The 22,201-nt window shown below is 45.6% G+C and overlaps 1 protein-coding gene across 1 annotated transcript in view; it reads right to left on the reverse strand.

The window, feature by feature from the left end:
- Positions 1-3,309: 3,309 nt before the first annotated feature.
- The window catches only part of LOC135555269 (phospholipid phosphatase 3-like), a 28,880-nt gene continuing 9,988 nt past the window's right edge, over positions 3,310-22,201 (reverse strand). The window contains exons 2-6 of the mRNA XM_064987582.1: positions 10,069-10,226; positions 9,382-9,668; positions 8,885-8,942; positions 7,197-7,373; positions 3,310-5,407 (exon numbers count right to left, since the gene is read on the reverse strand). Coding sequence (XP_064843654.1) covers positions 5,306-5,407; positions 7,197-7,373; positions 8,885-8,942; positions 9,382-9,668; positions 10,069-10,226 — 782 coding nt within the window. The 3' untranslated portion in view covers positions 3,310-5,305. The remainder of the gene's footprint in view (positions 5,408-7,196; positions 7,374-8,884; positions 8,943-9,381; positions 9,669-10,068; positions 10,227-22,201) is intronic.

Below are 22,201 nucleotides of genomic sequence, written 5' to 3' on the forward strand. Positions count from 1 at the left end.
CCACTACTGCTGCCATGCAACAATATTTGAAATAGAGATTATTTACATATCAAATACTGAAATGCTAGATAAAGGTTTACAATCCCTGTTAAGTTTAAAGGCTTGGCAGCGAACAGGAAAGGCAATACTATAGTTCATCTTTCCTGCTGCATACTGTATTGTTTGAGCTGGCACAGCAGCCATGTCCAAAATGTGTTTTGGGAAGCTGCTAAATTATGTTGAGATTGGATATTTTTTACCAGTCTGTTTCTCCCACAAATGAAACACTCAACGGTGGGATCCAAATTTTTGAAAAAACTGCAACTTTACTCATCAATATTCAACGGTAACAAAAGCTCCCCCTCCACCCCACTTTGGGTCCATCCTTGCCAAAACGGCTATCGTGGAGGCGGTGTGGCCGTGCCCAAATGCCCACGCTATGACACTATCCCCATCGGATATATCATACTGGTGTGGACTCTGAGGCATGTGGTCGTCCAGTGGGTTGAGTATGCAGGTGGGGTGTGAGATGCTACGTGTCAAAGACTACACAAACACTATCTGCAGTTTCCACGTCACACTAATTGCCATCGCAGACCTGACGTACGTCCACCCAGAGGGCTCGAAAAGCTATTTCTGGCACCGTTTGGGGTGTTTTCTTCTCTTTCTGCATACCAAATGATCTGGCCTGGTCTAATCCCCTCGGTGCAGCATGATGAAGGCAGATTTATCTAGCGCTGTGTTGCTGGAGCATAGAGAGACTAATGCCTTTCACAGGCCTGCATCAGGAGTCAGGACACAATGTGCCCGCTCTGCTCTGCTCTCAAGTCTCAGGTCTTAATGGCTGCAGCATTCCCAAACTGGCATTGCTGGGATAGATGGAGTATATGGAGGAATATTCAGTCTAATGGAGCTGAGCAGAAGCAGGTCTCAGCTCAAGCATACTAAAGAGCCCATTAATCCCTTCTAATTCTATCAAGAATTGAGCTGCAGAGGGATAAGAACCCCACTAAGTTCCAATCCAGAGGCTATGTCTGTAATGCCATGGAGACTGACCCTGGGATTATATGCAAAGCAGAAATAGCCCCTCTTTCTCCACTGTTGATTCAATGTACAACAGTAAGCTGCTTGAAACTGTGCCTTATTATGAGAGGTATTTGGCGGATTGTAGACGTTTCTTGGTCATTACATTACCAGAAAGAAGCCCTCAAAGGAAGCCTAGTGGGGGAGTTTTAAATGCCTGGGTGATGTTATCCCATCTGATAGTATGATAGGCAGACAGCAGGTATGATACAGGTGTCCTCTCCACCTCCACTAGACAGGTATGCAGGTGAGCTACGTGCCCGTCTGTCTGCCTGCCAGCCTGCCTGCAGTAGTAACCCATCACAGGGTTCCCTACCTCCACACCATTGATTCTGATCGCCCGCCGTAACATCCGCCCATGGAACGATTCTGTTTTTAGACCTGTATTTTATCTGAAAAACAAATGTCTTATCAAACGAATTCCCCAGTCCTAAGTATGGGGAAGAGGGAGAAAGTGTGCTTTATTTTCTTTCAGAATGGAGCGTGGAGACGGTCATGTGTTTTACAGGCTGAGATTAGTGCTCAATCAGCCTCATCTAAATGACCACAGGCCGGCTGGGGCTACTGTTGTATGTGTATACTAAACTACAGCCACAACTCACAGTGGAGAGGGCTGGAACTAGTGGGACCTTTCAGATAGACAGGACACACGCCTCAGTTAGTCTGGCCTCTCTGCTCTATGGACTGGAGGGAGAATTGGCCTCCTCTTGTCAATCCCATTCATTTGAACAAGGTCAAAGGGTTCACCAAGGAAGACATCTACAGAGCAATCAAGATGTCATGTTTGAAAGGCTGTGTTGTAAGCTTAGTAGAGCACCTACTCTTCTCTCCTGCTCACCCAAAAAGAAAACACACACACACACACACTGATGACCAAGACAAAAACAGATAGACAACAACATCTTCACAAGCACAGGCATTTACAGTGCTAAGGAATTAAATGTGTCTCTTAGTAACAGTATTGACACAAAACAGGCCTGACAACCAGTCACATTCCTTCCCAGCCCCACACCCAAATCCCTCCTCCCTCTCTCCCCCCCGTCACCCCTTCCCCACTGCCAACTGCTCCATTACTCCTTCCCTTCATTACTGAACCCCAGCTTCTCCCTTCATCCCGTTCTCCCGCTGCATGCCAGCCCTCCCCTTTCCTCACCTCCATACACACCCATTACTCCTTCCCTTCATTACTGAACCCCAGCTTCTCCCTTCATCCCGTTCTCCCGCTGCATGCCAGCCCTCCCCTTTCCTCACCTCCATACACACCCATTACTCCTTCCCTTCATTACTGAACCCCAGCTTCTCCCTTCATCCCGTTCTCCCGCTGCATGCCAGCCCTCCCCTTTCCTCACCTCCATACACACCCATTACTCCTTCCCTTCATTACTGAACCCCAGCTTCTCCCTTCATCCCGTTCTCCCGCTGCATGCCAGCCCTCCCCTTTCCTCACCTCCATACACACCCATTACTCCTTCCCTTCATTACTGAACCCCAGCTTCTCCCTTCATCCCGTTCTCCCGCTGCATGCCAGCCCTCCCCTTTCCTCACCTCCATACACACCCATTACTCCTTCCCTTCATTACTGAACCCCAGCTTCTCCCTTCATCCCGTTCTCCCGCTGCATGCCAGCCCTCCCCTTTCCTCACCTCCATACACACCCATTACTCCTTCCCTTCATTACTGAACCCCAGCTTCTCCCTTCATCCCGTTCTCCCGCTGCATGCCAGCCCTCCCCTTTCCTCACCTCCATACACACCCATTACTCCTTCCCTTTCTCTCACTCTGATCTCAGCTGCCTTTTATTCTCCTCACTCAGCCAGGAAGTGGATTGGAGAAGAGAATAAATAAAAAGGCCTCCACCTCCCCAGCCGACTATCTAGCCAGGCATCGCCATGGCAGCATGATCCCTAAAAAGCCCAGCGCGCTCTGCTGCACTCCAAAAGGATTGAAAGAGAGAGGGAGGTAGAGAAGGGAGGGAGAAAGGAGAGCGGGTGGTGGAGGGAGAAAGTAGGTGGGTTCTTTCCCAGTCAGAAACTAGAGGTGAAGTCACTTGATTCAATATTTTTTGTTGCTCTCGGTTTCACCTCTCACTTTTCCTGAACTAAGCTTGAACTTACTTACTGGTCATGTGTGTGTGACGAACAACTGATTCTTTACTCTGTTGAGCATATAAACAGTCAGACGACAAACATTGTTTCTGTGCAGAAAGAAAAAAGTGTGTGAGACATTAAGGAATTTCAGTGGACAATAGGAGGTCAAAAAATTCAACATTCATTTTATTGGTTTGGTTTTTGAGTACAGTGGTTATTTTCAGCCATTCAGCCATTCACAGAGAAAACAAAATACACAAAACTGGAAACAAGAAATATCTTTCTGATAATAGCTCTGGCTCAGTCTCGTCGTTATGACAATAACAACAACTCTGCGTACCTGATCAACAACAGACACATAACACATAAACGTAAAAAAAACTGTCCAGAAATGGCACTAATAATACTTTTGAAATTCTGTGTGGTTTATAAAAAAAGATCTATTTACATTCAATTTGAATAATTATCATTTGGAAAAAAACTAAAACATATACCGTATGAGAGTGACATATTAAGAGAAATAAAACACTGATTATTCAAACTTGAGAAAATATATATAATATCAATTATACTATCAGAGTAGGTTCCATTATGTAGTTCAAGTGCTATTAATAGGAATATACAGGGGACCTCTGCCATAGGCAACACGAGGCAGCCATTTTGGCTCCCCTGTGAGAGTGGCATAACTCAAGGTGCAGCTCAGAGGTCAGGGTAATAGGTCAAAGGTTACAGGGTTCAGTCATAGCTCTGCCTCTGAGACAGAGTAATAAGTGGTTAGTACAGAGTACAGACATGGAAAAGCGTGGGAGTGAGGGGGAGGGGACGTAACCTGGGCAAAGCAGATTTCCACCCTATCACTCCTGGGTAACTGAAGTTAAGATACTTGGTTGAATACAAAGTGTTCTCTTTTGTCTTTGTCCATGACATATTCTACTTCTATCCACAGAATTAGAGTCAGGGGACGCCACTGAGACATCCACAGAATTAGAGTTAGGGCACGTCACTGAGACATCCACAGAATTAGAGTCAGGGGACGTCAATGAGACATCCACAGAATTAGAGTCAGGGGACGCCACTGAGACATCCACAGAATTAGAGTCAGGGGACGTCAATGAGACATCCACAGAATTAGAGTCAGGGGACGCCACTGAGACATCCACAGAATTAGAGTTAGGGCACGTCACTGAGACATCCACAGAATTAGAGTCAGGGGGCGTCAATGAGACATCCACAGAATTAGAGTCAGGGCACGTCAATGAGACATCCACAGAATTAGAGTCAGGGCACGTCAATGAGACATCCACAGAATTAGAGTCAGGGCACGTCAATGAGACATCCACAGAATTAGAGTCAGGGGACGTCAATGAGACATCCACAGAATTAGAGTCAGGGCACGTCAATGAGACATCCACAGAATTAGAGTCAGGGGACGTCAATGAGACATCCACAGAATTAGAGTCAGGGCACGTCAATGAGACATCCACAGAATTAGAGTCAGGGGACGTCAATGAGACATCCACAGAATTAGAGTCAGGGCACGTCAATGAGACATCCACAGAATTAGAGTCAGGGGACGTCAAGCTGAAGAAGTATGGATGCATCATCCAGGCTGGTCAGATGACCAATGAAGATAATTTAGAGACACTGACTGACCGTGTGTTTGTGAGAGCTAGCCTAATGCACTGCCCACTAACCACCATCACATATAAAACATATTCAACTTAGAACAGGAAAAAAAACATTATCATTAGCAGCTTCATCTACAACTCTCATTTGAAAAATAGAAACATTTGTCGTTTTTCATATACAAAATATCTGTAAAATTACTATGCATATCTCCATGTGGACGGGTTATACTCTACAGTGATTCGGTGTGTGTGTGTGTGTTAGATGGTAGTGTGTGTTAGTGAGAGAGAGAGAGGTGGCACTATGTGTGCGTGCGTGTCTTGACGTATTCATCAGAACATGTGTGTACTTGCTAGAACGCTCTTTACCTGCTCTACCTCTTATCTCATCCCCCTTCCTTTTCACACACCTTGTCTCCCTCCCTGTGCTGCTCACCTCTGCTATCTGACTGTCTCTCCCTCTCTCTCTCTTTCTGTCTTTTCTCCCATCCGTCCAGGTAGGTGAGGAGGGGTGTGTTGGGGCAGGTGGTGCTAGCAGACGGTCTGTTGGCTGGACAGGGGGCTCTCCAGAGACATGCTGGTGGGAGACAGTTCTGGACGGTTGTTCTTGAACATGGAGGAAATATAGAAGGCCTGGAGAGACACAGATAAAACACTGTCCGTCAAACACACAGATACATAGAGATGGAACACTGTCCGTCAAACACACAGATACATAGAGATGGAACACTGTCCGTCAAACACAGATACATAGAGATGGAACACTGTCCGTCAAGCACAGATACATAGAGATGGAACACTGTCCGTCAAACACAGATACATAGAGATGGAACACTGTCCGTCAAACACAGATACATAGAGATGGAACACTGTCCGTCAAACACAGATACATAGAGATGGAACACTGTCCGTCAAACACACAGATACATAGAGATGGAACACTGTCCGTCAAACACACAGATACATAGAGATGGAACACTGTCCGTCAAACACACAGATACATAGAGATGGAACACTGTCCGTCAAACACACATAGATAACATGTCCGTCAAACACACAGATACATAGAGATGGAACACTGTCCGTCAAACACACAGATACATAGAGATGGAACACTGTCCGTCAAACACACAGATACATAGAGATGGAACACTGTCCAAACACAGATACATAGAGATGGAACACTGTCCGTCACAGATACATAGAGATGGAACACTGTCCGTCAAACACATAGAGATGGAACAGATACATAGAGATGGAACACTGTCCGTCAAACACACAGATAAATAGAGATGGAACACTGTCCGTCAAACACAGATACATAGAGATGGAACACTGTCCGTCAAACACAGATACATAGAGATGGAACACTGTCCGTCAAACACAGATACATAGAGATGGAACACTGTCCGTCAAGCACAGATACATAGAGATGGAACACTGTCCGTCAAACACAGATACATAGAGATGGAACACTGTCCGTCAAACACAGATACATAGAGATGGAACACTGTCCGTCAAACACAGATACATAGAGATGGAACACTGTCCGTCAAACACAGATACATAGAGATGGAACACTGTCCGTCAAGCACAGATACATAGAGATGGAACACTGTCCGTCAAGCACAGATACATAGAGATGGAACACTGTCCGTCAAACACAGATACATAGAGATGGAACACTGTCCGTCAAACACAGATACATAGAGATGGAACACTGTCCGTCAAACAAGATACATAGAGATGGAACACTGTCCGTCAAACACAGATACATAGAGATGGAACACTGTCCGTCAAACACAGATACATAGAGATGGAACACTGTCCGTCAAACACAGATACATAGAGATGGAACACTGTCCGTCAAACACACAGATACATAGAGATGGAACACTGTCCGTCAAACACACAGATACATAGAGATGGAACACTGTCCGTCAAACACACAGATACATAGAGATGGAACACTGTCCGTCAAACACAGATACATAGAGATGGAACACTGTCCGTCAAACACAGATACATAGAGATGGAACACTGTCCGTCAAACACAGATACATAGAGATGGAACACTGTCCGTCAAACACAGATACATAGAGATGGAACACTGTCCGTCAAACACAAAAAGGCAACCAAGAAAATCCGTCAAACATAAGACAGATATCCCAACCGCCAGAGAGACTGGTTATACTGCTCAGCCTGACCCAGATGAGATCCCACCATATAGGGACTGAATGAGACAAATACAGATTGTACAGGCAGATGGATAGGACATGATGCCCTGTCATTGTTTAGGCAGGCATGGTTGACATTATTTCATCCTGTAAGCCTGACTGACATAGGAGATCATACATCAACACATTTGTTCCCAATCCCACAGCTCCATAGAGCCAGAGGGAGGGGAGAGACAGACACTTACCACCCAGTAGGCGGTGAGGCCTCCCTGCATGAAGCCGGTGATCACGTCGGTGGGGTGGTGGCGGTAGTCAGAGATGCGGCTCAGCCCGGTGTACACGGCTATCATCACCAGCAGGAACTGTAGCAGCGGGCGCAGCAGACGAGCCCCTCGCCATGACAACCGTGCCTGCAGGTAGAACTGGAGAAGGAGAGCAGCGTCACATGATCAGAGCCTTCAAATATGAGAAGTGTGTGTGTGTGTGTGCAGGCACTCATGCATTTTTGCATGCGTCTGTGTGTGTGCATAAACTGCAGCGTAGTTGGTTCTTTCCACAGTGATCTGGTCACATGGTACATTAAACACAGTTAACACACACACATCTAGAGGGTGAGGAAGAGGACCTGGCATTCGTCCATCCACACTGGGCTCAGCACCCTAATAAACCTCTCCTCCATCTCATCTTGCCCTCCAAGCTCCATCATTACTACAATAGAGGAGGAGTGTCTGTCAGTCAGGGACCAGACAGAGACTGACTGAGGGGTCAGGGGTTAACTGTAGAGATGCATGGTGCTGTTTCTGAGGTGACTGCTGCCAGGCCTGGGCCTGTCACTGGAACATGTGGAACGTATTCCTCCGGAGGGGAGGGGAGCTGGAAGCAGGTGTCAGTCTTCTTGCCCTCCAACCCCAGCAGCTGGCCCAGGGCCCTGGTTGCATGTCGCTGCAGGTCCCATGGATTCTAAAGGACACAGTCAGTCTGCAGTAGTAGTACTAGCTATACGCCAGGAAGCCACAGACGGGATGGAGGGAAGATAGAGGGAGAAGAGAGGGAGAAGAGGAAACAGAATGAAGAATGAGGCCCCCTGTTTTTCTCAGGACACTCAACTGCTCTCAATGCCTCACTCTCTTTCTCTCCCTCTTTCTCTCTGTCCCTAAGTGGGGGTGAGGACCCAAGAAATCTATTAAAAATGTTTTGAATGGTGAATCCTCTCCTTTTATCAGATTGAAATTTAATGAGTTTCATATATATTTCCCATAAATAGTTTTGCGATTATTCCAGTCATATTCCGCACCATCGGAGACTTAATGAAGGAATTCAATTTATAATGTGAATGAATACATTATGGGAACAAATGCTTGAGCCATGATGGGCTTTTGACTTCCTCTGTCATTTCTCACCCCACAATGTGTTCCTCACCAATGGTCCAGTAGAGAGAGAGAGGAGGGGGGTGGGGTTCTCTTGTTAAAAGAAGCCTGTGGATCTCTCAGCAGCCCCCCCCTCCCCCAAAAAACAAGGAGTGCTCTATCTGCTCTACATCTCTCCCTCTATTCATGTTCCCTGTGGAAAACTTCCTCCCTCTCCCTTTTCATTTCAGGCAGGACGGCTTTTGAAAAGTTGCCTTTCTCAGAGTTTGCATGTACAATGTGTGTATGTGAGTGTGCAAGAATGTATGTGAGTATTTGTGAGTGTGTGAGTGAGTGTGCACTCCATCTCTACAGGGACAAAGTGTCCAATATTTTCTTTCATACAGTGAAAGTTAAAACTGTCAAAGATCATTATTTCCTTCCTTCAACTAATCTGTAGTAATCCCAGCTAAAGCAGGTGACTTCAAGTGTATAAACGTTACTTGGCAGGTGTGCTGTTCTTTGTCGCCACAGGCACGTGCAAGTGTGTGTGTGTGTGTGTCTCTCCAATTGCCAGTGACACTTACCGCCAGGTAGAGCATGGTGTACATGGCAAAGGAGGAATGGCCAGAGAAAAAGGACTTCCTGAAAGATAAAGGGACAACAGGGATGTCATTCATTAACCCAGTTCTCTAGTGTCAATATTGCTCCATCTCAATCTATGGTAATAAACATAGCAATACCTTCTCACAAAGACAGACTTTCACTTTGACTAGACTAGCGGCGTTTGGGTCTATTCCATCTCAATTCCAGTCAGTGCATGACTTTTCAGGATTGCATAACAATGGTAAAATCTCATATCCAATCCAACTGACAGGACTTGAGCCCAACTCTGATACACTGAAGCTTGATTCACATTACAGGACCAACCAGAACTGCACAGTGCTAGTTCTGATATTTATTTTCACGTTGTCCTTTCCTGCACGGTTCCAGCAACTATGGTGGGTGTGTAACCAGGCCAGCTCAGTTTGGCCAGGCCTGGCCCTATTGTGTGAATAGGGAAGGCGTCTCTCTCGGTACTGACCTGGCCTCCTCCACCATATTGTGTTTGGGCTGCCTGCAGGTGACCTGGGCCACGTAGGAGCCGGGGACGCAGTTGAGCGAGGCGTATGTCACGTTGCACACCGACAGGAAGTTAGGTCGCAGGCGCCCCACACTCAGCTTGGCCATGTTGGTCAATGATTGGCCCACGCAGCAGCCGAACAGGAAGCTTCCCAGCTCCTTATAGAGGCAGGACACGTAGGGATTGAGCACGAAGGCCCGTGATTGCACCTCACGAAATCGAACCCGGTAACACTCGCCCAGCGCAATCTGGCCAGGGAAGAAGAGGAGGAGCAAGAGTTAGAATCAGTCCTCTTCGGAAAAAAGCTGAGCGAGATACCGGTAGAGAAACGACGCTACAATTTCACAGCGTATTGTAAAAGAGAAGCTTTTTCAATGACCTGACTAAATAAAGGCTAAATATTGAATGGCTCATAAATACATCTACTTCCAGGTGAACCTCTCGTCTGCTTACAGTGAGTGTGTAAGAGGTGATAGTATGTCATGTGTATATACTCAATAAGATCCTACAGTGTGTAAGAGGTGATAGTATGTCATGTGTATATACTCAGTAAGATCCTACAGTGTGTAAGAGGTGATAGTATGTCATGTGTATATACTCAGTAAGATCCTACAGTGTGTAAGTGGTGTGTCGTGTTGTGTGTCTCACCGTGAGGCCAGTGATGACGATGCCCCCAGCGATGAGCAGTGCGTCAGGGATGGCCTCTCTCTCCAGGTAGGGGTAGGTGATGCTCTGGTCCCCACAGAAGAAACCCCTCCGGTACGGAGTCACCGCCTTCAACTCACACGCAAAGAACGGGATGGAGGCTAGAGAGAGGGGGGGGGGGGGGTTTAGACACAGTTATGAGGGAGATGAAGAGACAGAATAGGAAGAAAATATGAAGAGTGTGTGTGTGTGTGTGTGTGTGTGTGTGTGTGTGTGTGTGTGTGTGTGTGTGTGTGTGTGTGTGTGAGAGAGAGAGAGAAAAGAGTAAGAGTGACGCATCGCACTGAGAGCCAAGACAAAAAGCTGTCATTGATCCTTGATGATCCTGTTTTATATGAGAAGGGTTTAGGAGACAGGATGTCTCAGCCTCCAGTATTTATGCTGCAGTAGTTTATGTGTCGGGGGGCTAGGGTCAGTTTGTTATATCTGGAGTACTTCTCCTGTCCTATTCGGTGTCCTGTGTGAATTTAAGTGTGCTCTCTCTAATTCTCTCTTTCTCTCTTTCTTTCTCGCTCTCAGAGGACCTGAGCCCTAGGACCATGCCTCAGGACTACCTGACATGATGACTCCTTGCTGTCCCCAGTCCACCTGGCCGTGCTGCTGCTCCAGTTTCAACTGTTCTGCCTTATTATTATTGGACCATGCTGGTCATTTGGGGCGGCAGTGTAGCCTAGTGGTTAGAGCATTGGACTAGTAACTGAAAGGTTGCAAGTTCAAATCCCCAAGCTGACAAGGTACAAAATCTGTCGTTCTGCCCCTGAACAGTTCTGCCCCTGAACATCCACTGTTCCTAGGCCGTCATTGAAAATAAGAATTTGACTTGCCTAGTAAAATAAAATAAAAACAATTTATGAACATCTTGGCCATGTTCTGTTATAATCTCCACCCGGCACAGCCAGAAGATGACTGGCCACCCCACATAGCCTGGTTTCTTCGTAGGTTTTGGCCTTTCTTGGGAGTTTTTCCTAGCCACCGTGCTTCTACACCTGCATTGCTGGCTGTTTGGGGTTTTAGGCTGGGTTTCTGTACAGCACTTTGAGATATCAGCTGATGTACGAAGGGCTATATAAATAAATTTGATTTGATTTGATTTGATATAGGCCTGGGTGCAATCTGAGGAGGGGGCGGGTCTTAGGCCTGTCAGTCATCCACTGACTGGATTCAAGATCTCCCAAAGTATCTGTCATTCCTTACATACTGGAGCTCCACCAGAGAGGCTGGAGGAGGGGGAGAAGAGAGAGGGACAGAGATGACAGTGCAGAATGAAGGATTATTCAGGAGGAGAGGAGACAGAGAGTCTATTACACAGAAAATGACAAAGTGGTGAAAGCCAAAGGGTTTTAGAGTAAAGTAATAGCCAGGCTACAGTATATACTATAACGTGACTGCAGAGACCTCCAATAGAAAGGGAATAGAGTAGTCTTTTGTGTCCAATAATAAGGGAATAGAAATAGTGTAGTGTGGCACAGAGACGCACAAGGAGCGTACAACATTAAACATTAACTACCACTGTATTGGCAGAATATTTATTAAATCAATGTAGAAACACATTACCTTCTTATTTTTATTTCCTGTTTGGCTAACCAATTAAAAGTGTGTGTGTAAGGAAGGCGTAAAGAAGGGTGGTCAAAGTCTGTCATTCTTAGGCAAACAAACCTCGCTGCAACCTGCCCTGCTGCTGGTGAAAGTTCATTGGGTAAAGATTGTGCAACCTCGTTATGATACTGGCACCAGTCACACAGCAGGGAGGATGAAATCAAATCCAAGGCTATATCTGAAATGAAATCTACACCACTGCACTCACTCTGAACTTCCAAACTACCCTTCTAGTTCCTCTCTCTGCTCCCCACAGCCCCTCTAGCCCATCATGTAGTCCCCTATCCCATGCCCCCATAGCCCTCTCCCCCATGGAGCAGGGAGAGCATGGGACTAATGATTAACCTCTCCCTCATCATAGAGCCTGGAGCTGGAGAGGGCCCAGGCAAACACTGCTGCTGCCAGGAAATCTCAGAGAGACTACGTGACAGGAGGAGAGGACAACACAGGCCATTAGAGACTGTAGATCAACAGTAGCAGACGGGAGAAGGACATGGCTCACTAACCTTCAGTGTGACTTTCTGTGAGTCTACCAGAGTTCAACAGGTTTCAGTCTACCTGCACTATATAACCATGAATACTCTACAGATATATCTCACTCACAGTACCAGTCAGTCAATCATAAATACTACCAAAACAGATCCATACAGCCACCCTTTCACCAAGACATACAGTTAAGAACCTACACACATATCAATGTACCTAAGGACCAATACAATTTAGGAATGACAACGAGGAAGTAGTGTAGCATCATTGGCTTATAAGCAGGGTACAGTTACTGTAGTATACAGCAAATGTCTGCTTGTGACCTTTGCTAATACTGGAAGTATGTGTTTGTCAGAGAGAAAGACCAAACACAGATAACGACATATCCTCTGGTTAAGAGAAGGCACGGGAGGGCCAGAAAGACAGAAGGAGGGAGGAGAGGAGAGGAGAGGGAAACACGTTGCAGGCAGATAGCAGAGGCTCTGACGACAGCAGAGAGAGAGGAGAGATAGACGAGGGGAGAGCGAGAGATAGTGCAAACATCTCACCTGACCCTGATCTCTGCCTGATCTACTTTGTACAAACACTCCAAGCTGCAGCCCTCTACAGAGCCTCTGACATCACGCAAGGGCCTAACTCCAGACCACCGTAGAAAAGCCAAATCTCTCCCAGAGAAGTGAGAGAGAGTGACTGTCTGGAGTTGGTAAGGACCCAGTACCATGACTCAGTACAAAGACAGAGATGAAGGTAAAGATGTTGTATATGCATTAGGAGGCCTTACTTAGGTACTTAAAGGGGTAGACAAGGATTTTGGCAATGAGGCCCTTTATCTATTTTCCCAGATACAGATGAACTTGTGGATATAGTTTGTGTGTATCTGCATGCAGTTTGAAGGAAGTTGTTAATTAACTAGCGTTAGCAGCTTGTGACACTACCTCTGAGTTCCTTCATACTGGACACAGATACATACAAATAGAATCCACAAGTTCCTTCCACTCTGGGGAAGTAGATAACGGGCCTCATTGCCAAATTACCAAACTATCCCTTTAAGTGTCTTTGAACGTCTTCCAGCTTCCTATGATGAACTGACCCCCCCCCCTCCCCCGTGTTCCAGTCAGTCAGGTGAATCTAATAGAGACATGATTACTGTGGTCTAATCGTCTAAGAAATGTGTTTACTGAATAGACTGTGGGTCACAGATGATATGGGTTGGCCTGGGATTAAACCCTGATTTTGTTTACTTGGTGGTTCTGGGTCATGAGAAAACTCCAAAAGCGTGAGGTACCCTAGATCATTCACAACACAAAAACATTGGGAACATGAACCCCCTCCTTTGGGTTAGTCCTGTAGAAATCAGCACGCTGCATCACCGTGGTATTCAGTTCCCCAGACATGCCCCCTGGTGAACACCCTGTACAGCAGGATGAGGGTTGCTGGTCCCAAACCCATTTCAATCAGAATCTCTCTCTAACCTTAATCCTCTTATCGATCTAGGTGTGTATTTACACCTGATCTGGGAAATAGAGAGAAGACACTCAAGAGTGAGATATGCCCTAAACCATAGTGGCGCAGAGGTCTAAGGCACTGCATCTCAGTGCTAGAGGCGTCACTACAGACCCTGGTTTGATTCCAGGCTGTATCACAATTGGCCATGATTGGGGGTCCCATATGGTGGCACACAATTGGCCCAGCATCATCCGGGTTAGGGTTTGGCCGGGGTAGGCCATTATAAATAAGAGTGTGTTCTTAACTGACTAGACTAGTTAAATAAATAAATAAAAATACTTGGCTAGATACTCCAGTGGCCGCTCTAACAATAAAAACACATTTCTTAAAAGATCGAAAACTGTCGGGATGGGAGCAAGATCAGGTGGGACCATTCTAGCTAATGAGAGGCCAGATATGCATGTGAACATCAGGCACAATGGTTTCCACTAGTTACCACAGCCACAAGGTCAAAATGGTCTATGTGGTAAAAATGTCTGAAAACAAAATTAGATTTTTGGTTTTAATTTAATTTAAAGGGCCATTTCAAAAAGCCACCTGCTGCAGAAGACACATTTTGGGCCCGGTTATGTCTCTCGCTTCACCCATTCCTCTCTGCCTAAGCTCATCTTAACATTGGCTGTAGAATGAACCCATCACACCTGTTAAGATCCAGAATTAACCAAATGACTGTGCCCAAACAAGGTGGTCTGATCAAATGGCCCATTGACCCACACTGTGACAGGAAGTCACCTTTGACCCAGATGTTAATATTAGAGTGCAGCAGCTGCCTTCTGTCCAAGTGACAAGTCTGGCAGGGACAACCAACCCACCAATGGTACTTACACAGGCACACATGAATGTCTCATGGTAGTGTGGGGTATGAAAAGTGGGTCAACTTTGAGAACCTCCATCTCCTGAATGTTTTGGCATTCAGGTTAAAAAAAGTCCCTTTCTGACCACTTCCAGCATGGCCAAACATGTATGAAAGGTTTCATTCAAACCAAAAGAGGTGCAGTCAGAAAGGGATTGAAATCATATGGAAAGGCCCTGAAGAGAGATGTGGTTCTCTTGACTCAAGCACACACACTGACAAGGTCAGGGGCTGAAACCCTGTATAGGTTTTATAGCTTTACTCTGAAAACACATGACATGGTGGCTACTTCTTTACCACAATTCTCTCTCTCTCTCTCATATATATATATATATATATATATATATATATATCTGGGCCAGAGTTACGGTTATAATCAATGTTATTGTGGTTTGTCAGTCTGCTAATGGACAGCGTCTCCATTCCTGCCATAATAAAATTGTGGGGCTGGCTGGTTGAGGCGCTAGTGCTGGATCCTCTAGTGTGTTTCTCACAGTAATGGGAGCCATCAACCACTCAGTAGGCAAACTATGACCGCGACCCTGTCAATGATGTATTGACCGCTCTGTAAATATGTGTGTGTTGTCATTTCCACATTTGTGTGTTAAAGTCCATAAGCAGCACATTAGAGCTGCTGCCTATATACATAGGCTTGAAATCACCGGCCACTTTAATAAATGGAACACTAGTCACTTTAATAATGTTTATACATGTTCCATTACTCATCTCATTGATATATACTGCATTCTATTGTACTGTATCTTAGTCTATGCCGCTCTGACATTGCCCGTCCATATATTTATATATTCTTAATTCCATTCCTTTACATAGATGTGTGTGTATTGAAATCTTTAGATATTACTTGTTAGATATTACTGCACTGTTGGAGCTAGAAACAAGCATTTCTCTACACCCACAATAACATCTGCTAAACACGTGTATGTGACCAATAACATTTGACTTGATTTGACAGCCTGGGCTCACATGGCCGGGACCCACCAATGCTCGCTTACAGAGCTCCTCAAAATGCTACTCTCAAACAACACAGTCCACACAAAAAAAAGAGGCCACCAGTTTGCCACATACCAACCTCAATCCACAAAACACATCTTATACAAACTTCCCAAACACACATCACTGTGAAACCATGGAGAACACACAGAACACATATGTGATATGTTCTGCAGCAGAACACACACTGTCAACCGAGCCTGCACCGAGCCTATACAACCTCAGAGGTCTGAGAGGTCTCAGCCAGTCCCAGTAAAGTTCCAGTCTTTACACTGGGGTTTACAGCGGCTCTAAACGCTTTCACAAGAAGACGCAAAAGACACTCCAGAGCCCCTCACCTCATCTGTCAGGCAGCTGTGAGCAAACCGCTGCACCTGGCCAAGAGCAGCCTCAGAGGACACAGCAGCAGAGTGGAGCAGAGAGAGAGGGAGGGAGAGAGAGAGGGAGAGAGAAACACTAATATAGACCCACACACACACGTGCCAAATGTGCTGTTGGACGGAGTTCTCAAAGTGGGAATGCTTTCAAATTGTCAAAGGGAGAGACCAAGAGAGGGAGGAGAAACAGGAAGAGAGAGAGGGCGAGGGAATGGGAGGAGAGGGGATATGTGCCCCACTCTTCAGAAACTCTTCTGGTTCTAATTTACACTTCTATGACCACAGCCCAGAATGAGCTCACTGTGAGAAGAGAACAACAACACAGAGAAAAAACAGAACAGCCATGGAGAAAGAGAATAAAGACAGAGAGAGAGAGAGCAGAGAGCAGGAGGGTGGAGGAGGGGGCAGATGTTACGTGTTAGTTATTATGTGTGTTATTTATGCAGATGCTTTGAGGGCATATTACTCATAATGTGTACCAATCAATAAAACAGTGTCAAACTCAAAAGACTGGAAACCATAGTTAGAGGGGGTACGGAAAATTGACAAACAGAAAGGGAGAGAGAGGGGGATGGATAAAGGGTTGGGGGGCTCTAGAGAGGGAGAGAGAGGGGGATGGATAAGGGCTCAGAGAGGGAGAGAGAGATTGAGAATTGAGAGGTGTGGTGAAGTGTTTCACAGACGGAGACGATTAGCGGTGGTTCTGGAATGTGAGGGTCAGAGAACTGGGCTCTGTTGGGACCTGCCCTGTAAACAGGACCTCGCCTCGTCCAGCAGAATAACCCCAGAACACACACACACACCCCACTTGCACACACAAACAACCCACAAAACACCACATGGACTAACACGCAACCAAACAAGCCACATAAAAACCCAAACTGCCCCCAAAAACCTCAACCAACCATAGCTAACCAAATAAACCACAGCAAACTAAACAACCCATAGACAAGCACTGAACAAACAGACAGACCCAAACTAACAGCTTCACCAAACAGTATGAGTATATTATTAACACATGAATATCAATACTAGACTGTAACATAGCCTAATACTCAACAGGGCATCAACCAACATTTTAGGTGACAGTCACTATATAGTATACCATGGGTGCTGAGTGACCAGTGACCACTTGATCTCTTGAGGGGTGACCCCAACCAACCACCCACTTGGCCTGCTGTTCTGGGCAGGGGAGGGGACAGTCACTGGGGAGGGGAGGAGAACGCTCCCCTAATACCCTCCAGGGGTGGTCCGTCTCTCTTCAGCCAGGCAGGCCTCTAGGGCCAGTGACAGGGCCTCTGGTCCTCAACCTCAGGTCTAAGCTGCTTGTTTATCCAGAAGTCAATCTACTGCTACTGATGTAGTGAATCATCACATAGAGAGGTGCTGTTACTCTAACTTTAGTAAACCCTGCTGTAATCCCTAAAAATAGCATTGTAACTGGTGTAGTGAATCATCACATAGAGAGGTGCTGTTACTCTAACTTTAGTGAACCCTGCTGTAATCCCTAATAATACCATTGTAACTGGTAGATGTGTCTACTATACAGAGCTGGACTTCTATTCCCTGAAGATTGTTCTTAGACAATGTGTCCTGGCCACAACATAGAGATCACATACACACTGTGTTGAGTTAGTGAGAGTCACAGAGCAGGACCAGACGTCTTTTGTGTTTCACCTGACATTTAAGGATAATAAGTATTTGTATAAAATAGTAGTTGGGTGTGCAACACACACACACACACGGACACACATACGGACACACACACCCACTATACAGGGGTGAGCCTGGTAAGCCTCAGACAGGAGATGAAGTCCAATTTGTAAGTCGCTCTGGATAAGAGCGTCTGCTAAATGACTTAAATGTAAATGTAAGTCATTGGCACCTAGGCTATGATTATGACTAGTAAACCACCATCCTCCTGATTAGAGCAATTGTGTGTGTGTGTGTATGTCCTCCCTGTTCGAATATGTGTGTGGATGAGCACTACGTTGTCCTTTCTCACAGCTTTTACTTGTTGAGGGGGGGGGGGGGTGCTGTCCCCTCTCCTAAATTGTCTGGATTGTTCTAAATGGGTGCACTGTTCACTGTTTTGTCTGCCATGATGCCTACACAAAAAGACTGATCATCAAGGGACAAAGCCTGGGAAACAAAAACAGCCCAACGGCATCTCACTGGCTATCTGATATCAGCAGCATCTGCTGCAGCTGGACTCACATACACACACAGCCAGAATGTTATTTACTGCACACATAATCACTAACATTATCACTCGATACACGGTCTATCTGTCCATAGTTCCCACGAAACAACAGAGCTAACTCAAAAAACAAATCAGGAGGAAGAGATGAAAGCCTACTTCCAATTTCCAAGCCTCTGAACCCCCCTCCCTCCCACCCACTATCGGTAGTGCTGTCTCTAGTTTCCAGGCTGTCTAACTGTTACTGTAGCTGTCGTCAGGTCCAGACACGCTTCCCCCTAGCCTCTCTGTTCTAACCCCACTCCACTGACTTCCTGCAGCACTGCAGCCGTGCTCTGGAGGTAAGGGTGTGTGGCGAGGGTCTCGGTGGTATGTATGTAAAGGGGTTTGGTGGTCTGTGGCGTAGCGTGAAGGTAAGGGTGTGTGTGGTTCAGGCTGGGTGGCTGGAGAGGCGGCTGTCTGTCTGCAGTGTGACAGTAAGGGTGGGGGGAGTGCTCTGGCTGCTTGTCTGTGGTATATGATATGTGCAGTGAGGACTGTGCGGTCAGACTGTTTGGTTTAGTGGTTTGTCTGTGGTTGGAAGAGCTTCAGACAGCCAGACAGAAGAGGGTTGGGGCTGAGGTGGATAAAGGGGGATCCGGCAGGTAAGATGTGTCAGGAGGATAGGATGATGGGGTAGATAGGGGGCCGTGCTGGGAAGGCACCAGGGGGGGGGGGCTGTCTGAAAGCCAACATGGAGGAGCAGGGGGTGGAAAGAGGACTCATTTGTTTTGACAGACAGGGAATGGAGGGTTGAGGGGGAACCAGAGACTGCAAACCGACACACAAGGCTTTACCCTTCATTCTTAACAGATTATATATCACAGATTATATGGAAAACTCACTTCACCAAAGGGAGAATAGGGAGAATTTGTAGCAATTTGGGTGTGGGAGATACCCCAAGCTGACCTCTGACCCCTACAGTGGATCTTTACCTACAGAGGAGATAGCCACTGCTCCCACTCCCCACCCTGCCTCACCCAGCCGGGGGCTGTTTCAGGCAAATGGGCGTGACCAACCCATCGATGAGGCTGAATTTCAGAATTTTATTTAGAGGCTCCTATCTAGGCAGTGTAGAGAATTGTTTTTAATTTTTAATGCAATATCCTGCAATTCTATGCATTTTGCCATAGCTAATTCCATGTTATTTTGCTTAAACATAATAGCAAAATCAATACTGATATATTAATGTTTTGGGAATTTTCTATTCTCCATGACTGTCTACCTTTCATTTTGGTGATTGAGAACTAACAAAGATTACAGTACCGTAAAACTTCAATTAAAAGTAGTCTCAAATAGCCACCCGTCCCTTTTAATAGCCGGGAAGCGGCACACATTTCAGCAAATAAATGCCAGTCTCAAAGAAACGGTGGGTCTAAATTAATTGTTTACCATGAAGGTTACCATGAATTACCATACATTTATAAGCAGTTTAATGTTTGATTTGTTACATTAAATAATTCAGTAATGACTCAAAAAAATTATGCCAACTATCTTTCTTTAAATCGCCATTAAGAATCTTCTAGCCATTTGCTGCTAACAGCTGAGAACTGCTAGCTAACTGGCAAGCACAAAAACAGTTCACTTTGACAGTAGAGAACCCCCCCCCCAAAAAAAATTAAAAAAATATTTTTTTTAAATAAAAAAATGGCGAAAATGCAGTCAAAGGAGAATAATTCTTGTCAAGGAAAAGGTTTTTTGAGAGAGCGAGAGAGAGAGAGAGAGAGAGCGAGAGAGCGAGAGAGCGAGAGAGAGAGAGAGAGGCATACTATGATAAAAGGAATGTGACAGTGTGTAAATGATAACACATTTGTGAAGTGTAAAAAAATGATTACAATTCGAGAAGTAAATACGGGAATTAAACAATTAACTATGCAAATTAGCAAAAGCTGTGTGCAATTATAGATATAGACACCTGACTCAAATAGAAGTCTCTAATACATTTTACGGTATTTTAAAAAATATAGGTCCATTGTCGTTTCTACTTACTTTATATGTGGCTTTAGACATATAAGTTTACACTGAAAGCGTTTTTCCAACCAGATAATAATGATTTTATATTTACACTATTTGGACCGAAAAAACACTTATGCGGCCCCCCCAGATGACAGAAAGAGGAAAAAACACTTATGCGCCCCCCCCCCAGATGACAGAAAGAGGAAAAAACACTTATGCGGCCCCCCCCCCCAGACAAAACAAAGAGGAAAAAACACTTATGCCCCCCCCAGATGACAGAAAGAGGAAAAAACACTTATGCGGCCCCCCACAACAACAGAAAGAGGAAAAAACACTTATACGGCCCCCCAGACCCCCCCAGACAACACAAAGAGGAAAAAACACTTATGCCCCCCCACAGACAACACAAGATGACAGAAAGGAAAAAACACTTATGCCCCCAGCCCCCCAGACAACAGAAAGAGGAAAAAACAATGCCCCCAGACGACAGAAAGAAAAAACACTTATGCCCCCCCCCCCCCCAGATGACAGAAAGAGGAAAAAACACTTATGCCCCCCAGATGACCCCCCCCAGATGACAGACAACAGAAAAAACACTTATGAGGAAAAAACACTTATGCCCCCAGACAGACAGAAAGAGGAAAAAACACACTTATGCCCCCCCCCAGACAAAAGAGGAAAAACAGAAAGAGGAAAAAACACTTATGCCCCCCCCCAGAGACAACACAAAGAGGAAAAAACACTTATGCCCCCCCAGATGACAGAAAGAGGAAAAAACACTTATGCCCCCCAGATGACAGAAAGAGGAAAAAACTTATGCCCCCCCAGATGACAGAAAGAGGAAAAAACACTTATGCCCCCCAGATGACAGAAAGAGGAAAAAACACTTATGCCCCCCAGATGACAGAAAGAGGAAAAAACATGCCCCCCAGATGACAGAAAGAGGAAAAAACACTTATGCCCCCCAGAAAGAGGAAAAAACACTGAGATGACAGAAAGAGGAAAAAAAGAGGAAAAAACACTTATGCCCCCCAGATGACAGAAAGAGGAAAAAACACTTATGCCCCCCCAGATGACAGAAAGAGGAAAAACACTTATGCCCCCCAGATGACAGAAAGAGGAAAAAACACTTATGCCCCCCCAGATGACAGAAAGAGGAAAAAACTTATGCCCCCCAGATGACAGAAAGAGGAAAAAACACTTATGCCCCCAGATGACCCCCCCCCAGATGACAGAAAGAGGAAAAACACTTATGCCCCCCAGATGACAGAAAGAGGAAAAAACACTTATGCCCCCCAGATGACAGAAAGAAAGGAAAAAACACTTATGCCCCCCAGATGACAGAAAGAGGAAAAACACTTATGCCCCCCCAGACGACAGAAAGAGGAAAAACACTTATGCCCCCCAGATGACAGAAAGAGGAAAAACACTATGCCCCCCAGATGACAGAAAGAGGAAAAAACACTTATGCCCCCCAGATGACAGAAAGCCCCCCCAGATGACAGAAAGAGGAAAAAACACTTATGCCCCCAGACAACAGAAAGAGGCAAAAACACTTATGCCCCCCAGATGACAGAAAGAGGCAAAAACACTTAAGCGCCCCTCCCCCAGACAACAGAAAGAGGAAAAAAACACTTATGCCCCCCAGACAACAGAAAGAGGCAAAAACACTTATGCCCCCCCAGACAACAGAAAGAGGCAAAAACACTTATGCCCCCCCAGATGACAGAAAGAGGCAAAAACACTTATGAACTGAACATAACAGTATGTCAGTTGAAGGGAGGACAGTAGCAGGTGACCCATCTGTGGTTTGTGACAACTATGATTTCCCATTGTAGTCAATTCAATTGCTGTAATTCCATTACCGATTTTCCAGTAATTCAATTGCCAATTTGGAAACAGAATTACGAGTTTTAATCACTTAATAATTAATAAACCTGATATTAGTAAAAACACTATAACTAACTGGTAGGTTTACCTTTAACTATTACTTCTGTGAACTTTCATTATCCTCAGTCCTCATGAGGGAGAGAAATGTGAAAATATCTGAAA

This window comes from Oncorhynchus masou, chromosome 15, assembly GCF_036934945.1.
Source record: "Oncorhynchus masou masou isolate Uvic2021 chromosome 15, UVic_Omas_1.1, whole genome shotgun sequence".
NCBI lineage: Eukaryota > Metazoa > Chordata > Actinopteri > Salmoniformes > Salmonidae > Oncorhynchus > Oncorhynchus masou.